This window comes from Enhydra lutris, unplaced genomic scaffold, assembly GCF_002288905.1.
Source record: "Enhydra lutris kenyoni isolate GAN:26980312 unplaced genomic scaffold, ASM228890v2 scaffoldscaffold21, whole genome shotgun sequence".
Taxonomy (NCBI): Eukaryota; Metazoa; Chordata; class Mammalia; order Carnivora; family Mustelidae; genus Enhydra; species Enhydra lutris.
In genome coordinates this window covers 58,433,295-58,457,723 of record NW_019154105.1, presented here as the reverse complement: position 1 = coordinate 58,457,723, position 24,429 = coordinate 58,433,295, and the positions used below count along the sequence as shown (strand labels likewise).

General features: G+C 34.6%; 1 protein-coding gene across 1 annotated transcript in view; it reads left to right on the top strand.

The window, feature by feature from the left end:
• The window catches only part of LOC111149045 (cytoplasmic polyadenylation element binding protein 2), a 70,692-nt gene that overhangs the window by 15,895 nt on the left and 30,368 nt on the right, over positions 1-24,429 (top strand). Inside the window, 2 exon segments of the mRNA XM_022505938.1 lie at positions 14,918-14,968; positions 22,787-22,810. Coding sequence (XP_022361646.1) covers positions 14,918-14,968; positions 22,787-22,810 — 75 coding nt within the window.

The window sequence follows — 24,429 nt, the reverse complement described above, 5'->3', positions numbered from 1 at the left end:
GGACCCTGGCACCATGACCCTACCTGAAGTCAGAGGCTTTAACTCACTGAGCCACTGAGGTGCCCCCAAATCTCTGTTTCTAATTGGAGTATCTTATGTTCCACATTTATTATTGGAGGGAATTAAAAGAGGAAAAAAATTTTTAAATTGAGGCATCTTCTCTACATAGAAATAGAAATAAGACTTCTGCATACTGCCATCATAAACTTAAAGTGATCCTGATACCCAAGTGCTGCTACATATTTTTCTTTTCTTATTAGTACAGACTTCACTGCCTTCTAGGATATCATATCGTATATCTTCCTCCTCATATTCTGATCATAGCCCATTTTCTTTGAGAGGGACCTCAGTAAACTCTGCTTAAAGCAAGGTTGTGACAAACACAGAAGCAGCCAGTCTCTGAACTTTCTGCTTTTCTCCATTCCTCATCTTCAGGACAGCACTTTAGCCTCTGTCCCCTCTTCTGTCTCATCTTTCATTCTTTTCAGAAAATTCTGTCTTCTGTTTAATGCAAGAAAAGTCTTTTCTTTCTTTTTTTTTTTTTTCCAGAAAGAAAAAAAGGAATGAATCTTATTTCATCCTTTTTAAATATTTTCAGAAAGTCTGCCATTTGCTTTGTCTTCCTTATGGGACCTAAGGGAAAGGGAAAAGGGAGTTGTAGGGTAAATTTTTTTAATTAATTTCTTCTTTCCCTTTCTATTAATGATAAAAGTTTCTAGAAAATTTTCACATAGAATATTTTCCACAGGAACTTAAGTGATGAGAGATTATATTGTTATGTGTTATGTATAATTTGTATAACAAGTTACCCCTAAGTTTAGCAGCTTAAAACAACAATAAACATTTATTATCTCACATAATTTCTGTAGGTTAGAATTTGGGAGTTAAATTAATTGCTTGGTTCTGGCTGAGGATCTTATGAGGTAGCAGTCATGTGGAGCCTTGAATAGGGCTGGGGGTTCCTTTTCCAGGGTGGCTCACTCATGTGGCTGGCAAATTAACCCAGGCCATTGGCAGGAGAACTCAGTTCTCACCATGTGGACCCTTTCATGGGACTTCTAGAGTGTCCTCACAGTATATTTGCTGGATCCCCCAGAGCAAAGATAAAACTCAAAGTGAATGTCCCAATGTCTTCTATGACCTAGTTTCAGAAGTCTCATAGCATGATTTCCATGACATCCTAATAGCTACATAGGCCATCCCTGCTCAACTGGGGAGGGTTCTGCTACTCCAGAGATGTGAATACTGGGAGGCAAGTATCAGTCATGGAGGCCAACATGGAGGCTGGCTTCCACAGAGATGAAAGGCAGAAACTATAAATTTACATTGGAGAAAACTAATCAAGGTAAGATTTAGTGTCAGCGGAAAGGAAAACAATGAAGCAGCTCTCTGGAATCCCAAGGAAGTCTGGCAAGTTAGTGGCCTGAGAATTGACTGATAGAACTAACAAAGGGTCCTCCCATCCCCACTGCAGCCCCAAATACTTGTCTACAGCTTGTTTCCATTTTCCCACCCTCAAGTGATTTTTACAGGTCAGTAGGGAACCTCCATTGTTTGATGTTAAGGTTTTGTGGTTTAACATAGCAGGTAGGAAGGGTCTTTGTGGCCCTACAGGTGTGAAGAGACAGCAGACAAAGATGGGAGTTCTGGATGCACTTCTTCCACTAAGTGTGTCCACTTTTATACCAGGCAGGGTCCAAGACCTTGGCTGTAATTGTGTAAAACATACATAGTCTCTGTTCTCGTGGGATTTATAGCCTGCTAGGGAAAGAGGGACCTCATAATATGTATAATATACATATATACATGTAATATACTTATATAATATCTATATATATAAAATCCATACCTCTAACCACAGAGTGTTAGAAGTGCTGTGGAGTGAGATGATAAGGTGCTTGGGGAGGTAATATGTAAGGGGAGGGGAGTACTTAATTTATCTGTGGAGTAAAGTAAGCTAGGACCTGAAGCTTGAACAGCCAGCACAAAGATGAAAAAATATTGGGGGAAAGTGTCAACTAGACAGGGGGCCAGGGATCATGGAAGAGCTTGTCACTTTGGAGGAACTGAAAGCAGACAAGTCCTGGCATAGCTTGAGGGCTGCCCAGTGCTGATGGGATGTAACTGCTCAGCCAGCCTTAAGGAACACGTGCCGTCTTTTGCTTCAGATCAGGAACACTAACACACCAGTCTGTGCTTTCCTTAGTATTAATCATACTGATCAGTTTTATTTATTTTGCAGTGGTTTCTTGCCATTAACATCCTGTTTTCTGATGACTGTCTTCATTCTTGGCAAATATTTTTCCTTTCAAAGGAAGAACAAATATGTATTCTTTTAATGGTTAAAGTAAATCATGCTTTGTGATATTGCAGTTTTGTATTTGAATACCTATGTTGAATGATCTGTGATCTTTTTATGTATGTGTGGGTCAATTCATTGTGCTTTAAGCAAAAGAACAAGACAGTGATTATTGTTAAACTCTCTTCCCTTCCATGCCCTCAGCAATTTGCAAAAAGGTCTTACTGTGTAAGCATTTTTACCAAAAATTGCATACCCCCCAAAAGTATAAGAGTAAACAAAAAAATTTAATTTCAACTAAAAAAAAAAAATTGAAAACTGTAGAAATATCGTGATGGTAACAGTTCTTAGAAAGATCTGTTTTAGCAAATCACAATGACTTTACCAGTGTTCCCTGAACAATCTAAAGGAATTCAGGTAAATGGATTGAATATGATCTTATGCCAATACATGTTTTAAAGTGGATGCCTTTAAAACTTTTTGTTTTCTATGTATTTTTGTGTGTTTAGCATCATTTTTTATTACTTGACTGCTAAACTTTTGTTTTCCAAGACTCCTGAAGTAGAATCTCTGCTATTTTAAGGAAGATAACTTCTAAGAAAATAAGGAATTATTTCTGTGTTAGGCAATAAGTGGTTGCCATAGTATCAGATAAATTCTTGCCTCTTTTCTTCTATTGTTCATTTCCCTCTGATTTTCTTCAGCTGGCCTTAATGTAAATTTGAAGTACAAAGTCACAGAGTAACTTGTATATATTTCTAAAAGTCTGTGGTGTGAGAATTTACATTTTAGAACTTAACTTTCAAGCTGGGCAGAGATTCTGAAACTCTAAGAGCGTATTTATTCGGCAGGTTTCAGGACCCTACTCCAAGAGACTGTGCACTCCAGGTTGTATAAATAGCACACTTGGAGAAACTCTGGAATAGGGGAACAAGATCAAAGATATCTATGAAAAGTTGTAAAAGCTTTAATGATATTTATTAAAATACAACAAAGTACAAAATAAAACTCATACCAGTAGTATATATGCCCGAGCAGTTATGTCTATTCTCTTAAGTTCCTCATACACTGACCTCACTGATTCTCTGGCAGAGAGGGGAATGCATCTCTCAGAACTAATTTTGTTTTTTGTCAGCCCACTTGTGTTTCCTGTAGTCAGAATTTTCATAAGTGCTAGAAAGTATAAATGAAAATCATGTATAATAGAATATCTTCAAAAAAAGATGAGGGATTACTGTATGTGCTTTCAGTCTTTAAAGAAAATCTTTCCTTTTATTCTAAAAAGGAGTCAAATTTACATATTCTTTCCCCTGTGCTTTTTATTTTTCCTGTAGACCACAGATCTTTGATAAATAAGAAAAAAGTCATTAACAACTTTGAAGTCATTTATATAGAAACTGTGTACATTTTGTTAAGTTATTTTGACTTTAAGATGATCACTATTGTCATCTGTCTGATAATCTTAATATTTTATCCTCCAGCTACTCAGGATTTAATTCATCTTATGGAAAGTACAATTTTCGAGATTTTATCTTTGTAGTCAGTGAGAATGCCTGCAGATTGAGAAGGAAATTGTGAAAATGTGTTTGTAAAAGTTCTTGTTTTGGAAAACTTACTTGAAGTATGGCATCCTGAAAAGAGTTTTAAGTTTTATTTATATTTCTTCTCCGGTAGTTGCAACAGTAGGTAATTAGCAACAATATTATTTTTATGTAATTAGCAACAGTATTATTAAATTTGAAAACATAGTTGAGTTGTTATTTCTTCCAGGCAGTTTTGACTATTTAAACAATTTGAGTTACAACAAGCTGCAGTTTTGTTTGTTTTGTTTTTTTTTTAAACTAAAACCCATGGGAAACCACAATGCATTTTTCTAAAAATTACAGGTATTTATTCAGATCATATATGCATTTACTAAAAGCATGTTTTTACCACAAATCTTCATTGGGACTTTATTATGGGCTTATAACTTTACTTTTAAATTGGAAACAAAACAAGAAATATATTTTATATAGAATTTGTCATGATAAAAGTGAGTACTTGAGATAATTAGGCTTATGGATTTTAATTGCTTATAGTATTTGAAGGGCATCTGAGACTCTAACAAAGGTTTTCCATCCAGAGTATAGGACTTTATCTTTTTTAAATGTTCATTTTCTTATTACAAAAAAGTAACACATGTTCGTTAAAGAAAATCTGGGAAAACCGGAAAAAAAATTTTTTTCAATCATCAGTTATTTCCACAAACTAAAATAACCATGTTTGATAATTTGGTATATAATTTTTCTACTCTTTTCTTTTTCTACATATAAACTTAAACTACTTGCAATAAATCAAATCTTTTTTTTTTTTTTTTTTTTAAAGATTTTATTTATTTATTTGACAGAGAGAGATCACAAGTAGGCAGAGAGGCAGGCAGAGAGAGAGGAAGGGAAGCAGGCTTCCTGCTGAGCAGCAAGCCCGATGCGGGACTCGATCCCAGGACCCTGGGATCATGACCTGAGCCGAAGGCAGCGGCTTAACCCACTGAGCCACCCAGGCGCCCAATAAATCAAATCTTTATCAGTCCTCAAACCTGGTTAATTTTTTAAAAAATTGGTTTAAAAAATATAGGTACCTAGATTAAAAAGTCAAGTAGTGCCATAAGGCTTATATAACGAAAAATAGAAGTTGTCGTCTTTTCTCTATTTGCTACAGATTCCCATTCCTTAGAGGTGGCTACTTTCAACTTTTTTTTTTAATGTATGCTTCCTATAATTATTTGTAAATAATATGCTTAGGTTTATAAATCTCTTACAATTTAGGTATTATTTGTTGACTCTGTACTTTGGCTTACCCATCCCCCAACACTTACCCTGCTCCGTCCTCTCAAAATGATTATGGACCATTTTGGTTTAAATTAGGAGGTGTATTGGGATGACAATGCAAATATTCATAGATGAACCTCATATGTTTTGATCATAATGTAACTTTTTCCCCCTTACATCTTTCTCCTGGAATTAATAATTGTCTCTTTTGGTTTTATTGCTTTGTTATCAAAGTACTTGTCACTAATTCATCCCAAAATTTATCAGTAGAACCCTGAAGCTTCTTTCAATATATCTGAAAACCTCAAATAATCTTAGATTGATTTTATTTTCTTAATTTTCCTGCAATTGAAGGCATCCTTCTTGCAGTCTTTCATAACTGTCACTGTGAGACTTCCATAACACTAGGAGTTCCTTTTTCCTCTGGAATCCCTGTCATGATCTCTATAGCCTTTTTTTAATGCTCTATACTTTTGTTTTATTGGGCCTTTCTTACAGTATTCCTTCAGGTGGGACATACATTTTATATCTCATATCTATAAAAATATGTTTATTGTACTATGTAAGATGATAGGCTGAGGTGGAGCTACATATTGGTAATTGAGCGAGAATATTGAAAATGTGACCTCATTGTCTTTTATCTTACATGGTTACTGTAATTGTATTACCATTCTTAAATCTGTTCATTTGTATGATTGATTGCCTTATTTTGTGTTTTTAAATTTTTTGTCTTTCTTTCTGGAAGCTTTTAAGATATTTTCATGTCTGTGGTTCTGAAATTTCAGAATAATGATATATGGATCTTTCAGTGTGCAGGGGAGGTAGACTGCCTGCCTTCGTTTCTTTCTTCCTTCCTTCCATTTTTTTATTTCCTTCACTGCACATCCATTGGGTCTTTTTTTTTTTTTTTTTTAAGATTTTTTTTTTATTTATTTATTTGAGAGTAAGAGCAGGCACACAAGGCTGGGAGGGGCAGAGGGAAGCCCATGGACCTGGGGCTCCATCCCAGGACCCTAGCATCATGACTTGAGCGAAGGCAGATGCTTAACTCACTGAGCCACCAGGCACCCCTCATTGGGTCTTTTTATTTTCTTTTTAAATATTTATTTATTTGACAGGGAACTCACAAGTAGGCAGAGAGGCAAGTGGGGGTGGAGGGGAAGCAGGCTCCCTGCCTAGCAGAGCGCTGATGCGGGACTGGATCCCAGAACCCTGAGATCATGACCTGAGCCAAAGACAGAAGCTTAACCCACTGAGCCACCCAGGCGCCCCAGTCTTTGGATCTTTTTAATTTGGAGGTTCGTTTCTTTCAGTACTTGGACATTTTTGGTATTTTTGATAGTTTCTTCCCTTCTATTTTTAGTATTTCTCTTTCAGGAATTGCTGTTCCTGTAAATTTCCTATACTCCTCGGCTTTTCTGTTTCGCATTATTTTATCTTTTGTTTTGCTTTTGAAGACATTTCCTCATTTATTATTGTTCAGGCCTTTTGTTGTTTTGCATTTGAAAACTTTTCTCTGAAGAACTTCTAAGACCCTCTTTAAAAAAAATTCACAGAACTTTTCACAGAACTTTTCTCTGGTATGCTTGTCCTTGAACACTTTATTGTAGTTTCTGAAGATTATTTTTCCATTTCCTTGTATTGTTTATACTTCTGAGTTCCTCTTTTCTTTTTGTTTGGTTTTGTTCTTCTACTCCTGCTGGAGGTGTTCATCAAATATCTTATGATCCTTTCCTGTCTGTTCATTTTTAAAGATAAGGCACAAAAATGGTGATTGGAAACTCTATGTATGTACCTGGGGTTTATAAACTAGTAAGCATTGCTATAAGCCAACAAGGTAGTACTGTCACCAAGTCTGTATTTAGGTCATTTCTTTGGGTTCAGGAAATGAACACTGGATATATGTCTTCCATTCTTCTGCCTGGGAGTTAGAGACCTGATTTCTAGCTGCCTTAGAAAAGCCGAAGAGGGGATCTTTATGTCTCTCTGATTCTCTACTGCACATCTACTGTCAGTGAGAACTTGAGCTTCTTATTTCTGAACCTTTCCAGCTATCTATTACAGTAAACAGCTTGTTTCTGGGTAGTTTTCCCATATTCACACCAGTTTAGGTTTCAGTGTTGTCAGTGATTTCTGGTCTACAAAGGCAGGTGACCACTCAACCATTCATGTTCACAGTTTCCAAAAATTTATTAACAATTCTTCTGTGATCCTGCCTCATTTTTTTTTGTCCTGATGAAGTTATGCCTCTTTAAAACTTCTGTATGTCATTTTAGGGGCTTCAGAAAGAAACAAAGATGCACACATGCATTCAGACGACCATGTTCTTTTGGAAATCTCTATAATCCCTAGTCTACCTATCTCTTTAGTGAAGCCTCCCTAACACTCTATAGTCATTAGTGGATTACTCTGTAAAAGATTGTTAATCATACTCCTTTTTAAATGGAATACCTTGCTCATTCTTGATTCAGTAGCTTTTTTTCAATGTACGTATCTCTCACATGATACTGTGTCATGGGAGCCATGAACACCTCTGTTTTTGCTGTATCTTGAATCAGCATTAATTATAGTGCCAAAAAAATAGAAAGGGCTAAATAAATTATTGGTTGAATGATTAAACATTTTTCTATAGTAATTCTTACTCTTCATCAGTATTTAGGACTTTTTAAAAAAATATTTATATGCATTTAAAATAGTTTGTGTAACCATTCCCCTACAATTGGAAATTTAGGTATTTCAAATTTTTAAATAAAAATCAGTGAGCTTTTTCTGTTTTTATTTCCAAAAATATACTTAACATGTTTGTTTTTGAGGCTGTAGAGACATATATTGCCAACTTATTTTTAAGTTTTATGCCACTTTATACTGCCACTGGCAATGCTTGATTGCCCATTTGTTATTCTTAATATTATTCTCATTTATGAAAGTGTCACAATTTAAAGTTTTGCAACCATTAGTTAGTTCAACTTGATTTTAATATTAATTACATATACCTTAATTGTTTTATTATAATAACTTTATGGTGATACATTATCTTAGCACATGATTAATGACTTAAGTTTAGGCTTTTGTTGTTGTCATTCTTTTGCGGTTATACGTTACTTGAAACAAGTTTTTGATACTTTGTATCCCTTAGTGTTTTTTAGTATGTTTTCTAGTATTGATTCGATGAAAGTTTTAAAAGTTGTAAATAATTCAGTAAAAAAAAATTATGTTGGGACCCTGCTTTAAGAGTTAACTAGATTAATTTTCCTGAAAACTCGCTTAGATTGGTGGCTTTTATTAAGGAATGATTCTTTTGCTCTCTTGGGATCTGGTACTTTGGATCTAAGGGTCTTTTCTGCATTTGTATGATCTTATTCTTAGGCTTTTATGAGGCATGCATTGAGATTTGAGAATGAGGTCAGGAATGACTGTCCTGCCCCTTGGATCTGAACAGAGATTGGAGTTATTCAAGGTTGGTAATGACCACATTCTAAGTGGATTTTACCAGACTTCTGTGAACCATTTTCTTTCTAACTAGATTTGGAAATACAGGTAAAATGTAGAAAATGAAGAAATACTAGAAGAGATGACCAAGCTAGTGGAAATAGTGCTTTATATTTAAAGCATGTAAGAAGGAAATATTTGATCTTTTCATTTGTATAGCTTGTTCATGTGTATAATAAACACCCACATGTATACACATAATGTAAAACATGATGCATATCGCATATTGAATACTTGATACATGCCAAACACTGGCCTGAGGATTCTACATGTAGGTATTAATATATGTCATTCTCACAGCTAAGATGTAGATATTTACTCTTATTTTACAGTTGGATGACTCTGGTGGCTTACTAACAGTAATTGTCCAAGTTTCAGTGCTACTAAATGGTTGGACTCTTGAGTTTGTGCTTTAAACTTTGTACCATACTGCCTCTCATTATTTGGTTTAATATTAATTCTACCCTAATATCTTTATGATTCTAATATGTGATTTAATTTTTTTGTTGTTAAAGGGAGTTGGCAGAATGCGTGACATTGTTCTTTAGTAATTTTATCATCACTGATGAGGAATGAGTTGGCATTATTAACTGTGAATATTGGAACTTTGGAGGTCATGTTTTAGATGTATTCTTTAAAGAAAAATATTTGTGGAGAAGGGAGAAGTTTATCTTGACAGAGCAAAAAGCAAGACTTATCTTTCTCCCTCTCCTCATTCTTAAGGAGTTTAGAAAAATAAACTAATAAAAACTTAATTGTATAATTTTTCCATTTACTGAGAGAACATCCTTCCACGCTCTACCTACAAACACATACTTAGTACTAAGCTTTTGATTGAGCTCATAGTTTACATAATACAATGAGATATTTCATTCAACCATTTAACAAATACTTAAGGGCCTGTTATGTACTAGACTCTGTTTTAGATGCTAGAGATACAGTAGAGAATAAAAAAGATGAAGTCCTCTCCTTATGGATCTTCAGTTTTAATGAAGGATGGAGACAAAAAGAACCAGTGCTACGAAGAAAAAAAATAAAGTGTCAAGGGATAGCGAAAGAAGCTGCTATTTTAAAATGTTCTCTGACAACATCTTTTAAAACACCTGAATAAAGGGAGAGGTACAGCTTTGATCATATCTGGGCAAATGCATTTTAAATAGAAGAGGAAATAGATCCTGGAATGGGAATATGCCTGGCAAGTTTGAGTAATAGCTGAGAGGCCAGTGTGGTTAGAATAGTAGAGGATGAGGGGCCAGCATGGGAGCATTTTGAGCAATAGAAGTACATGAACTCATTTAGATTTTAAAGGTATCATGGGGTCTGCTGAATGGAGACTAGACTGTCAGGTTATTCTAGTACTCTGTGAAGAGATAAGAATGATGTGGGCTTGGGAAACCATGAAGGAGCTGATGAAGAGCAATAAAATCCAGGTCTGTGTTTATAATAAAGCAGTCAGGATTTGTTGACGGATTTGTACACAGATTACATAGAATGAAGTGTAGAGGTAACCCAGGGTTTGGGGATGAGCATCCATATGGAAGGAAGATAGTGCTCTATGCTAGTCTGGAAAAGTATGGGGTGAAAGGTTGCAGTTGGAGATATAAATGTGGGAGTCATCTGCTTAGATAATGATGTGTGAAGCTTTGGTAGTAGATAACATCACCGAGGGAGACGGTGTAGAAAGAGAAGTCCCATTAGTGAATACTGGCCCTCGGTGTTTAAAAGTTGAGGAGGAAGACATAGCAAAGAGGATTTCAGGAGTAGCTAGTGAGAACAAACCAAGAGTATATGGTATCTGGAAAGGGAAATATGATGCTTTAGCAAATAGGGTACTAGAGCTCGCTTGTTACTGGGCTTTCAACTTGAGCCTACATAAACATTAAGAGATGTTAAGAAGTGATTGCTTCATTTTATCCTTTCTGATTCACATTTCTCCAGTTGTGAAAGTATGTTTAAATCCTAAGAGAAGTGGTGTATTATTTTATCATCTCTATTTTCTAAGTTTTTTAATTGAGAGTAGGTAGGTAATTTGGAGAAGGAACTTAAATATATATGAAATAGTCTTTAATGCTGGCTTGAGTTATTGCGTGTCTTTAAATAATCCTTTGCTTTATGTTTTAGTAATGGTAATTCATCTATATAAGTGATAAATTGGATGCAGTTGTCATATTTCTGTATTTTTTTGTTGCTTGAATATACATTTTAAATGGCCAACATGAATTGCCTCTTATTTATGTATTATACAGATAATTAAAACCATAGTAAACTAATAAGACAAATTTTAAGATAGCATAGGTCCTGTAGTTATTCACTGACACCTAAGAATAAATGCATATTTTCCAAAAGTATCTATTTTTAAGTTTCATAGTATCAATGTGAAAGAAGTGCTAAGAGTAGGAGATATCCATTTATTAATAGATACATTAAAACCATCATGAAATTATTATATCATATTTTCACAATAATAAATAATAACTTGGTTACCTAAAATTCAGTTTGCATAAATTTAGACTAGAGAGCTTTATTTGTAAGGGTAGGTTCTTCTGGGACAACAGAAAGCACATAAGTAGTTTAAACAAGATAGTCTCTTTCTCTTAGAAAAACGTAACACCCATAAAAGTGGTGTGATGTTCATGCATCTAGGCACCTGTCTTTGTGTTCTGCTGTCCTTACCACCCAGCTGTAGCTTCATAATGTAGTATTGCTGATTCAGGTTAGCCATCACATCTGCATCCCAGCAGACAGAAAAAAAAGGAAAGGAAAGGGAAGATCTTCCCTTTTAGGGATACTTCCTAGAAACAGCATACACCAGTTTTGTTTTACATCCCATTGGCTAAGTCTTACTCTCATGGGCATGCTTTAACTACAAGGGAGTCTGGAAAATGTAGTTTTTTTAACTCTGGGCATCCCTGAGCCTCGGTAGAATTTGGGGTTCCTATTATTGACATGTACAGCAGTTAGTGTACAACTGGCAGTCTCTGTTCCACAGGGTTTTTAGATAATAGGGAGAAACTGGTTTTATAGCAATGTGATTTTTTTTTTCTGTGTTAAAGGATAAGTTATCATACACTACATAGTCACTCTCTGAATACTTTTAATGGACTTAGAATAACAATTTGCCCTATGACCAACCATACATACCTTTCTCTGTATTATTTTATCAACTGGGAAGTCATTACAAGATCGTGATTAAGAGCATGGAGCCACTCTGCCCAGGGGTCATGTCTTACCAGTGCTGTGTGCCAACCATGTAACCTTGAGCGAATTTTGTAACCTTTTAATGTCGTAGAAGATAATAATACCTAATTCACATGATTGCCGTAAGGGTTAAATAATTGGTTGTAAAGAAGTTAGAAAAGCTCTTAGCACAGAGTAAGCTCTCAAATTTTAGTTATTTCTATAAATTATCATGTTCTTAGTGATAGTAATTTTTAGTACTATCCCAGGTAAAATGAACTGTAAAAGTTACTTGTCTTAAGATGTACTGATATTTTGCTATGGTAGAGGATAAGGGATTGGATAATTGAAAAGTGAATCTGAGTTTGCTTATTTCGTTTTGGAGTATTTGATTAGTTATATTGAGAGATTTTCTTATTTGGAGAACTATATTTTGGAACATATATACAAATATACATCCTGCAAAAAGGTATCTACCTTGTGAATTTTATATATAAGGTATGCCTTTTTAAGTCCATTCAGAGCTAGGAAGTCAAAAGGCTATAAGCAATGAAAATGCCTTCTTACTTGTATCTTGGGATAGGTAAAGCAAACACTCAACCTGTTGGAGGATAAATACATGGCAGTTGAAAGTTGAGTGTCTTTTGAAACGGAGCCAGGCTTAAGGCTTTGCTCAGTTTACTTCTCTAGAAGGTCTTGCCTGAGTCCCTAATTGGTTAAATGCGCCTTTGTTTTTTATATAGCGTACTGTACATGATTCTTTTAACACTTGGCAGATTCTGTTGAAGTTGTTCCTGTCTTTCGTACCACATCATAAGCAGACACATAGTTGTGTCCTCAGCATCCTACACATTGTAGGTATACAAGACTTAATGAACTTGTTAGTGTGGATATAGCAATACAGGCTACCACTTTCATAGGGTTCTTAATTTTCAATCTCAAGTCAAAAATAACAGTACATTTTCATGGCCTTAAATTGCTCTCTAAATTTGGTCATCTGCAGCAAGATGTTTAGAAATAGGCATATTTCCAAAATAAGCTGTGATAGTTGAGACAAAGTAATGTTCTGTGCTGTTGAAGTCCAGTTTAGAAAAAGTCTGCTTTCTCCCTCTCTGTATCTTGTATCTTTTGTACATGCTGCCTCTTTCTCACTGCATACTAAAGTATTACAACAATAAACTTACTTGCATGTTTTTAGAGTATGACGACTTTATTAATTTAACTGAGGTTATGCTGCATGAAATTCAGGAGTAAATAAGAGGTGGTCAGTTGTCTTTTAAAGAACAGTAACATTTGTTTTGTTTCACCACGTCAAGTCTGAATCTGCCACAGTTTAGAGCCCAGATGAAGTGTGTGTGTGTGTGTGTGTGTGTGTGGGTGGGTGTGTGGGTGTGTGTGTGTGTGTGTGTGTCTATTTTAATGTCAGAATTGGATTATCTCCTTCATTGGTAGATGACTGAATTTTTTAGCTTCCTAATTTAAACAAAACCCCAACAGACAGTCTGTATTTTTTATGGAATGTTTGGGTGTAATACAGGGCCTTACAGTTTAGAGTGCTTGCTGAGGTGGTTGAGGTAGATGCAGTGAATCTCTACTCCTTATTAATCATGTCAGATTCATTCGGATATTTATCGGTCACTATTCTGGCAGCATCTCATCCCAGACTGTCAGAGTCTTTAAAGAGCTGTGCTGAAAGCTGCAGATGTGCCATCGCACAGACATTTAATTTTAGTTGTTTTCTCAATAGATTTTAATGGACCTTTCTAAAAGTCCATCAGAGATTCAGGCATTAGAGGAAAGTCTTCTATTTTAATGGGCTAAAAATAATGATCCTCGATGTTGGCATACAGTCAAACAAGCACTATGATGTAGAAATGCTGAATAAGCCCATAGTATGTTCAGACTTGCCTTTTCTACTTTCCACAGCAGTCTGCAATACTGCTATCGTTTCTGCATGTATTAAGTGCAAAACTCTTGAATGAAGAATGGCTCAAAGGAAAGACTAGGCTACTGTGCTCTTAAGCTTTAATATTTTCCTTTTTTTAAAATTTTTTAGATCAGGGGTGCCTGGGTGGCTCAGTGGGTTAAGCCTCTGCCTTCGGCTCAGGTCATGATCCCAGGATCCTGGGATCGAGCCCCGCATCGGGCTCTCTGTTCAGCAGGGAACCTGCTTCCCTTCCTCTCTCTCTGCCTGCCTCTCTGCCTACTTGTGATCTCTGTCTGTCAAATAAATAAATAAAATCTTTAAAAAAAATTTTTTTTAGATCAGTTATAAACTTTGAGCAGGTTAAATTTGCAATTTAATAGTTGTTGAAGGCGTTTTCATCAAACATCCTTATTTAGTATGTTGAATATTAGTGTGTTGTTGGCGTTTTCATCAAACATCCTTATTTATAATAGTATGTTGAAGGCGTTTTCATCAAACATCCTTATTTATTTTTTTTAAGATTTTTATTTATTTATTTGAGAGAGGGACAGTGAGAGAGAGCATGAGACGGGGGAAGATCAGAGGGAGAAGCAGACTCCCCGTGGAGCTGGGAGCCTGATGTGGGACTCGATCCCGAAATCCTGGGATCATGACCTGAGCCGAAGGCAGTTGCTTAATCAACTGAGCCACCCAGGTGCCCGCAAACATCCTTATTTAAATACAACTATATATAAAATCATACTGAATTAGTGACAAGTTGTGATGAGTTTTGGTGCTCATTTTTTTATTTTAATATTTTGGTTTTCTTTTGGTTAGGAATATAAATTCCTTTTCTTCAGATTTTATTTTTGGGCAAAGAAAGCTGTGGAGAGAATTTTAAACAATTTTGAAAATATTAAAAAATGTTTACATCCTTTTTTAAGTTTGGATACCTACATTGTTTTTACATCTCAGAAAAAAAATAGATTTTATTCTCTAGGCATTGCTCCTAAGTCACATTGTGCTCTTATGATGGAACTAAGGTTAGGTGTTTTGTGTTTTGCTTTCATATTTCAAAGATGATTTGGGTTAATATGTTTTGAGTTAAGAAATTCCTTTTTTTTTTTTCATTTAAGAAATATACCGTGGTCAGTAATTTCCTCCCTATCCCTCTTGCCTTTTTTTGCTTTTTCAAATAGCTCCATAATCTTCAAACTTTCCTTTCTTGTCTTTTTAAAGGTCGATTGAGCTATCCACATCCAGGAACTGATAATCTGTTGATGTTAAATGGTAAGTTTTATAAAAACATTTTATTTTTCCAATTTGACTCTTATAAACAAATATGATTGAGTACATGGTTCTCTATACCTTCCCCATACACAGAAGTTAATTATTTTATAAGTATAAAAATAAATTATAACTGCTACAGTTTCTGTGCAGAAAGCAGAATTATGAGTTTGAATGTTTTCTGGCTATCAGAGCAGTCATTGTAGTGTATTTGTGACAGCGTGATTTAATTCATTGATCACAGACTTTAGAGAGAGTCCTGAGTCTGAATACTGGCTTTCTAGTTTATGGTGAGACCTTGTTCAGTAACTTCTGTGACCCTTACTTTGCCTTCTATGAAATGGGAATAACAATCTTAGGGTTTATTATGAGAATTAAATGAGATGATGTTTGCAAACTACATAGAACTTGTTACTTAGTATAGTACTGGTGCTTATGTTAACCAAGGAGTGAATATACTAGGGATTCTTTGCAAATATGGTGCTCACACTGACTTAATTTATTCTAACTAGAAAGTTTACACTATGAACTTCACCAGAGTCAGAAACAGGATAAATAAAGTTTCATTAAATTTTGTTTTCTTTCTGTTGGACAAACACTGTATTCAGAGTCACAGTACTTAGCACATCCATGACTGTGGGAGTAGACATGGAAGATGAAAATATCCTTCACAAAGGTATTTTTAAATAAGAGGGTGGATAAAGAGAGGGAAGTAGGAAGAAGGAAGAGTAGAGATAGTACTTTAAAATACATAATTATATAATTAGAATGGCTTGGCTCTTCTATTCTAACTAAAGCTTTGTTTAGAACAGATGGCAGTGAAGTTAGGGAACAAAGTCTAAAAAAAAAAGGCCAGTGTAAAGCTCGACTGTGTGAACTAATACTAAGTAAAGACTATAGTGACAGGAAAGTGGGAATAAAGTCCAGGCTACCTGGGAGATTGTCAAGGGAGATAGGATTTTGGAATGAGAGAAAAGCTGAAGAAGCAATGTGTCTGGTGGATGTGATTGATTGGTTCATTTAAAATTGGATTGTTACATATTGCATTGCCCACCACATGCCAGCTTAGTCTAAGCACTGGTTTATATGTTAGGATCTTAAAGGATGGTTAGAGGTTGAATTGTCAAGGTTCTCACCCTGGGGCCTGACTGTGCTTTCTAGGCTGAGGCCATGTCTGGGCTAGACCTTTCAACAGTCCAGCAGTCCACATGCATGAATTCAGCGAATTATAGTGCTTACATAGACTTTGACCAGAAAGATTTAACTAGAAATTGCATTCCAGTACTTCTTCAGTCAACTTCTTTCTACCGTGGAATTTAAAAAAAAAAAAATGCCATTTCAGTAGCTGCTCTCTAAATCTGTTATGAAAAGTTTTATAGTGTTGAAATTGAATTTGCAAACTGAAAATGGGTTGTAATTTTTATCTTCATGACATGATTCATAAAGTAAAGATGGGTTTAGGTAACAATAAACTATATGTTTATCCTGACTTCCTTAAATAATTTTCTTTTGGGACAGTCTATGTGATAAAGATCATTCACATTTCTATTGTAACTTTTAAAAGAGGCAATTCAGTGGAAAAAATAGAATATGTATATTTCTCATACTCTGTTAAGATCCATGTGAAGGAAGGTGCTATTGTATGAGACAGTTTGTTAGATCATTCACAGATGTTCTGAGATTTCTTTATGCATAGTACACTAGGGCGATTCAGAAGTGTATTGTAATCACAATAGAAGACATCAGTTGTATGTGAGCAAAGAACTTAGAAGCTGAACTATTTTTACAACTTACACTTTCAGCTACACTAAATAATAATAATAACAGTATTATTATTATTATTATTATTATTATTATTATTATTATTTTAAAGATTTTATTTATTTACCTCTGAGAGAAAGCATGAGCTGTACGGGGAGGGCAGACGGAGAGGGACAAGCAGACCCCCTGCTGAGCAGGAGCACCATCTAGGGCTCATCCCAGGGCCCTGAGATCATGACTTGAGCTAAAACCAAGAGTCAGACACCTAACTGAGGTTCCCCATGGTTACACTAAATATTATTAAATTAATTGATTCTATCACTTGAGAAAAGCCTTCTTAAACAGCCTAGATGTTAGGTTAGAAGTCTTTCATCACATAGTAAACACAAGAATATTTTATTTTAGGCAGGAGTTGAATCCTGTGGACAAATCTGCTTTTTTCATTATGTTAGTGCTCTTCATAGCCTGCCACTCTGGGGCCACATTACATACTCGATACAGTAAGCTGTCCTGGATATTCTGAACTTTTTCTGGCAAGGGACTAGGGGAGAGAAAAGATAATGAAACTAGGACATCAAAATATGTTTAGGTCAGTAAGGACAGTTTGATCCAAGAGAAAAAAAAAGTATTTTGCTCATTTGGGATCATTGTTAAGGGGGAAGCAGGAATGAGGACATTGGGTATATTTATAGGGTAAGGAGGTATTTGAATATTACGGATTTAAGTAATTTTTTGATAGACATCTAAGTTATTGAAGAGAGAAATAGGCAAATGACAATAAATAGTAAGGGGAAATTTTGCTTGAGCTGCTTTTAATTCTTATAATTTAACTATATTCATAGCATATTATCTCCCTAGGAAATATGGGAATTAAGTGATATCGATACCAAGCCCTCACCCTGTACTAAGTTATTATTAAATATTATTGATGACAGATATTATAGCATCGCATTACATAGACTTTTTAAATTATTATTTTTTAATATGTTCACAGGTTGAAACTCACTATTAGCAAATGATTAAGTTGTATTACTTAACCAACAAGCATAGCAAATATTATTGACCTTGAAAATCAATATTTGGTAATAAATTATAGATCAGTATTTTTTTTATGGTGGTTTAGTAATAGTTAACAGTAGTTGGCCCCGTGATCTGATGAGCACTGGGTATTATATACAACTAATGAATCATTAAACACCATCAAAAACTAAAGATGTACTATATGTTGGGTAACTCAGAAGTAGATAAAAATGCTTCCTGCATCAGGGGGATTGTTTTTAGATGTGAAGAAATTCATTCATGTAAAGTGTTTAGAACAGCTGTGGCAGTGCGTAATGATGAAAGGTGACAAAATGACTTTGAAAGAATACATTCATGTCCCCTGAATAGATGAAAGTGCTGGAGAATATAAAATTAAAAGATGTAGCCAATATTTTCAAATGAAGGAAGTTATATATAGTGACCAAAGAAGGTTTGTTTTATGTTATTCCAGGAAGCCAAACCAGAACCACTTGGAAGGAGCTATAATAGGAACAAAATTTGTGTCAAAAGCAAAATGACTCTCTTGGGCAGTGTTTCCTAAAGTACGGTGCACATGTCCCTTGTGGTACCCAAGATGACTTTAGTGGCACACAAATACATATTTAAAATAAATGCATGACTATTGCAATTTAAGATCATTCCTTAGAAAACACAGAACTGGCAGAAATCTGTGACGTTACTAAGCTATTACTAGATGCTAGGCTTCAGTCCATTTAATAAAGAATAATACATAAATAGTATAGTTGTTATGCAGATAAGGCAAATGTAAAGCTTCATGATTCTATCTTCCTGGTCAATTGACATTACAGTTAAACTTTGAAATATTTCTTTAAGAAATAAACAGGTAATGGGGTAAAGGTGATGAAGTAGGTCAGACCAGGTAAAACTTTTGAGCCTCTGTTAACTTAGAGAAAAAGAGGTATAATCCCACATCTGTATGTCTCATGAAGTTGTATAGAAAAAAAAAATTAACAGTAAAAAATGCTATAGAAATATAACTGCAGGTAGGCTCCTGAACACATCATGTTCCTCAGTTTAACTAGAAATCAAGTTGAATTGACTGGTGGAGACCACCACTCTTGAATAATATTGTAGAAGAGTCCAAATTTAACACCCAGAAGCATTTTAGGGAAGTCACATTGTATAGGAATTAGTAGACTGTCTAAAAGACAAAAGTTAAATACTATCTGAAGTTAGAATGATAGCCTGAGTGTTTATATTTGTAAGTGTATAAATCTCATGTATTTTATTATCAATAAGAAAGAACAAAATAAAAAAACCACCCTGTTTTTCATAGTGGTGAGGAACAATTAAAAATGATGTTTCATTCGAGTATTTCTTTCTATTTGCATCATGTTGTGTTTCCTCTCACCCCTTTCCCAAGGAAAAATAGCTTATATGTTTATTAGAACATACAGTTTTTCAAAAGAAGAACAGCAGAAGTATGGGGTGATGCAAGTTAGTTTGAAATTTAAATTTGCTGTGATTAACCACATACAGCCATGTTTGTAATCAAGAGCTTGCTTGCTTTTTGGGAGGAAAGAAGTTTTGTTTATCTTTTAACTAAGAAAATTTACTCAGAAATGAAATTGTGTTTCTGAGGGCAGATATTCTAAATGTACTGTATTAAGTCATAAACATAATAGGAAACTTGAGTACGTAATCAGTTCTTTTTTATGCTGATAGAAGTAAGTGGACTAGATAACAGATTTATTTTGGATCTTGAAAAGGACTATGATTTGGGGTGTATTTCTCTCCCTGGTTTTGGCCTCATAGGGCAAGAAATAAGAATTTCTTCAGTTTCACACCAAGAGAACTTTAACCTAAATATTTCCAGCTAATTTAGTATGTTTACCCATCTCTTCCTCCATCTGCAGTAATTCATGTACCACAGCTGTAGCTAAGAGGCAATATATAAGGACACAAAGATGCCAAAAAGGATGTCAGAATCCTCCTATTTCTTTTTTATGGGTTAGAACCTAAATAAGATTATTGATAACCCAGGACCAAATTAATTATAAAGTCACTTGTATGGAAAAGATCTTTTTTCATAGCCTTCTTATTATCTCCATGAAGAAAAATACATATAATCTAACATGCATATATATGTATATACACACACATATATATTTACATATGTTTCTTTAATAGCCAATTCCTTTTGAATGACTTGTACTTTTATAAAATGCTTTATAAAACTTAGGTACCTGAAATTTAATATTCTAAATACAGTTTTTACACAAAAAAATTGCTCATTTTTTTTTTCTTAGTCGTATTCTAAATTGAGTTTGGAGGGGCATATTGTTTAAAGAAGTCTTCTTTGGGGTGCCTGGGTGGCTCAGAGGGTTAAGCCTCTACCTTTAGCTCCGGTCATGATCTCAGGGTCCTGGGATAGAGTCCCGCATTGCGCTTTCTGCTCAGTGGGAAGCCTGCTTCCCCTTCTCTCTCTACATGCCTCTCTGCCTACTTGTGATCTCTCTCTCTCTCTCTGTCAAATAAATAAATAAAATCTTAAAAAAAAAAAAAGTCTTCTTTAATTAAAACATAAGTTAATGATTTTCTTTTCTTACTGGGGGCCTTTCTTAATGCTGAATCAGAGTTACAGAGGAACATACTCCAGAAATTTCCATAAGAACACTGGCAGGAAAGTGAGTATACATGCCATTGTTTAGGGTAATGGTAGCAGATTGGTTATTTCCATGACAGGGGATGAGAAATGTTTCGCATGGTTTAGCTTCATCTTCAGTCAGTCTATTTTTGGTAATGTAGAGATTTGGAATTTGAGAGTTGTCCAAAAAATAAGTAGAATAGCTCTTTACAGGATTCTAAAATTCCTCAGGTATGAGATAGTCGGAGAAGTTTTCTAAATAATGTGTTTCAAGCATAGGAATGAGATGAAACCTAAGATGTTATGAACATTTGTACATTTTTTACTATTTTAGTATTGAAAAGCCTCAGCAAAGAATATAACAGTTAAGAGTATAAACTGGTTATGAGGTATTTAATTTTTTCAATATGTCAAGAATTATTTGCCACATTATGACTTCATTACAATTCATAATTTGACTTTAAACTTGATGGGAATAGTTTTATTTGCTTTATAAATGATCCACCTTTTATACCCATGAATGAAATCCCATTAAGCAAATTTTTACTGGATTAATATCATTTACATCATGCCTAGAGATAAGTAGAAAGCCCGATTCCTCAGACTGGTGCTGTGACTGTTTGGGGCCTATTGACCATTTCCACACCTAATGCAACTGTCAAGACTTGAGAGTGAATTGATTCTTCCGTGGTCTGGTCTTGTTACCTCTTTTAAAATTCCTATTAGATTTTCCACAGTCAGTCTCACATCTCTTTGAGACCCTGATATTTTTAAGGCTTTTTTAAGTCTTAGAAGACTTCCACAGCAAAAATGTTACTTCTACCCCTACCCTTACCCTAAACTAATATATAGGTTAGATAAGCTATAAATAATATAAACAAGTAATATATTACTTGTATGATACATAAATAAGCTGTATTTACACACAAACACACTGGTAAGCTTACATATAAACTAATGTATAGGTCAGTCCACCTTCTAGGCTGTGAATTAATTGGAGCTCCCAAAAAGGTTATATATACAGTAATTCTAGCTAAATAAAAACAAGAGAGAGAGAGAGAGATGCAAATGAAGTTTTTTTTTTTTTTAAACAAAAGACGGATGTAAGCCTTGTATTTGACTTATTTCTTGAAGTGTAAATGACTAAGGATTGACAAGTTTGTTTTTCCCACTATTACTATAGGGGAATTAATGCTATATTCTCACCTGTGGACATACTTCTTTGTGTTAAAGGCTTATATTTTGTATAAGTTCTATAATAGAATGTATTTAATGTGAAATGTTTTCTCTTGATCTTTACTTTATACTTTGGAGGAAACTATATTTCTCATGACTTTCAATATATATTTTGATTTGAGATTTATTCAGAAAGAAAGTTTCCCAAGCCTAAAAAATTCATGAAACTTGGGCTAAGACCTTAATTTTAATAGTCATTTTTTATTTTGGTTTACTGCTTTGATAATCCCGATTCCAGGGTAAAAATAGTCATTGTATACTCAGATTTTGGGGGGAAGGAGTTATTTAAAAATATGTTGTGGATTTTATCAAACTGGTAGTTTCTTATGGAGAATAAATTGCAGTATTTTTTCTCTAAGGAATTATGTAAATTGCTAATAATGTAGATTGAAATGCCTTTCTGCTTTATATTTTTACAGTGTTTAACAAATGTGCTATTCTGTGATGATGATAATAATAATAATTTGTGGCTGAATCCCTCTTACCTCAGGGATAGAGATATAAACACTTAGCGATTATAAAATGTACCAAAAGGATTGAGAGCATTGTTAGCTATAGTGTATCATTAGTCATTTCTTCAACTAAGCAAGTTTGAACATGGATTGATTTCTTTACATTCTATCTAAGCTCTGTAGGCTTCACAGTATCAGTTTAACATTGTTATAGCTTCTCATTCTTCTCTGTCTTCCAATACTTTTTTCACACAGGTTTGGTATAATGTGAATTGGGTTTGAATAGCTATTTGTTGGACTGTATCTGCTATATCATTCTTTATAATTAGGAAAATAAGGATTTAATTCTGGTTGTTTCCATTCATTATTTGGGATGCCATTTAACTAAAGGTGTTACATATTACTGTCCTGATCAAATGAAAGAAATATTCATGAATTTGAGCATGAAAATAAATGATTTATTTCCTGTTTATTTTTTGTACAGTTATTTTTATACTGTTATGTATATATATATATATATATATATATATATATATACACATATATATATATGCTTTGTAAATCATAAAACACCATACAGATATTATACAGTGACATTGTCCTAGCTCTTAAAGTCACACCGATTACGAGATGCCCACTTAGCTTTTCAGATCACAAATATTTGTATGGGTGGGCTTGTTTTTAGTTCTGACATTTTACAATTTGTCCTTTGTTTACATGCAGCAAGGAGTTATGGGCGAAGACGAGGTAATTCATTTCTGTTTGCTATGGTATAACTGTTTTTAATTGGGTTTTACTGATCAACACTATAATTAGCTTAGATTTTTTATGCACTGTCTGAAAACTCACAGAAAAGTTACATTTTGATTTGCGCACTTGTAAGTTTTGAATCCTAAATCTCTTAACCTTTAAAAGCACATTTTCATACTAATACGGTTATTTAATAAATATCTTCCTTTTAAACTGCCCAGATTTTAACTGTTTAAAGTAATTTATATACCTTTTAAAATCTACTATTTATAGTTTGCCTAAGAAATATCTTTAATAAATAGGTGACAATGCAATATGATTTTTCCGCTCTCTAAATCTATAACTGGTTGTCTTTGGTATATAATTTATAACTCTAGTTTATTAGTTTTATGACTGACCCAGTTAAAAGTGCATACCAAACAGGCTGTTGTTAACACTGTTGTATAGAAATCATGTTGCTAATATTTCTCTATGTCTTCTAAGAATATAATGCTTTCCTTCTCCCTCTCACTACACCATGTAGGTAGATTCACACACTCATTCACACACACACACACACTCTCTCTCTCTCCTGCACCATTCTTCCGCTCTGGGTTCTTGCTATCTTGACGACAAAACGATGACTGTGAGAGAATAGACTACTAAACCTCTTCGGACAGCAGCTGACATGTTCTGTGTTTTAAACTTGGCTTTTCTTTCTCATGTGCAGATTGGGAGGGAGCAAAGTAGATGGGATGAGAAGAAGCAAAAGTAATTTTATACCACTAGATTATCCTCTAACTTTGTAATAATCATGATAATTTAAATAGCTGTTGTAAGTACCAAAGTGAATAAAAAAGGATTTTCCTTGACCCCTAAAATCTCCCTTAAGCCATGGAGGATAGACAGTAGTAATAGTGCCTTTTGATAAATTTTATAAATATGTGCCAGGGCGGGGCGCCTGGGTGGCTCAGTGGGTTAAGCCGCTGCCTTCGGCTCAGGTCATGATCCCAGGTCCTGGGTTCGAGCCCCACATCGGGCTTTCTGCTCAGCAGGGAGCCTGCTTCCTCCTCTCTCTCTGCCTGCCTCTCTGCCTACTTGTGATTTCTCTCTGTCAAATAAATAAATAAAATCTTTAAAAAAAAAAAAAAAAAAGAAATATGTGCCAGGGCTTCAGTTTCTTTTCACGTAGTCATGAGTATGTGCACTTTGGAAAGCAAGCTAAAACTTTCTGCTACCACTGATGACAGAAATAAATATTATATGTTCTTTCTTTTAATATAAATATTTTACTTATTTATATGACACAGAGACAGTGAGAAAGGAAACAGAAGCAGGGGGAGTGGGAGAGGAAGAAGCAGGCTCCCTGCTGAGCATGGAACTGTTCTGCGGGCTGGATCCCAAGACTCTGGGATCATGACCAGAGCCAAAGGCATATGCTTAAGGACTGAGCCACCTAGGCGCCCGTATTATATATTTTAAGTACTATGTCCAGTTTTGTATTTCACATTGTCTGAATTTAACTTCATTTTTGGAATCTGGTTTCTTCAAATGCTTGACTGAATCTCTTGGTTCTTTAGTTTTCTAACTAAAATATTACAGGATATAGAAACTCAAAACTCAGAAAACTAAATCTA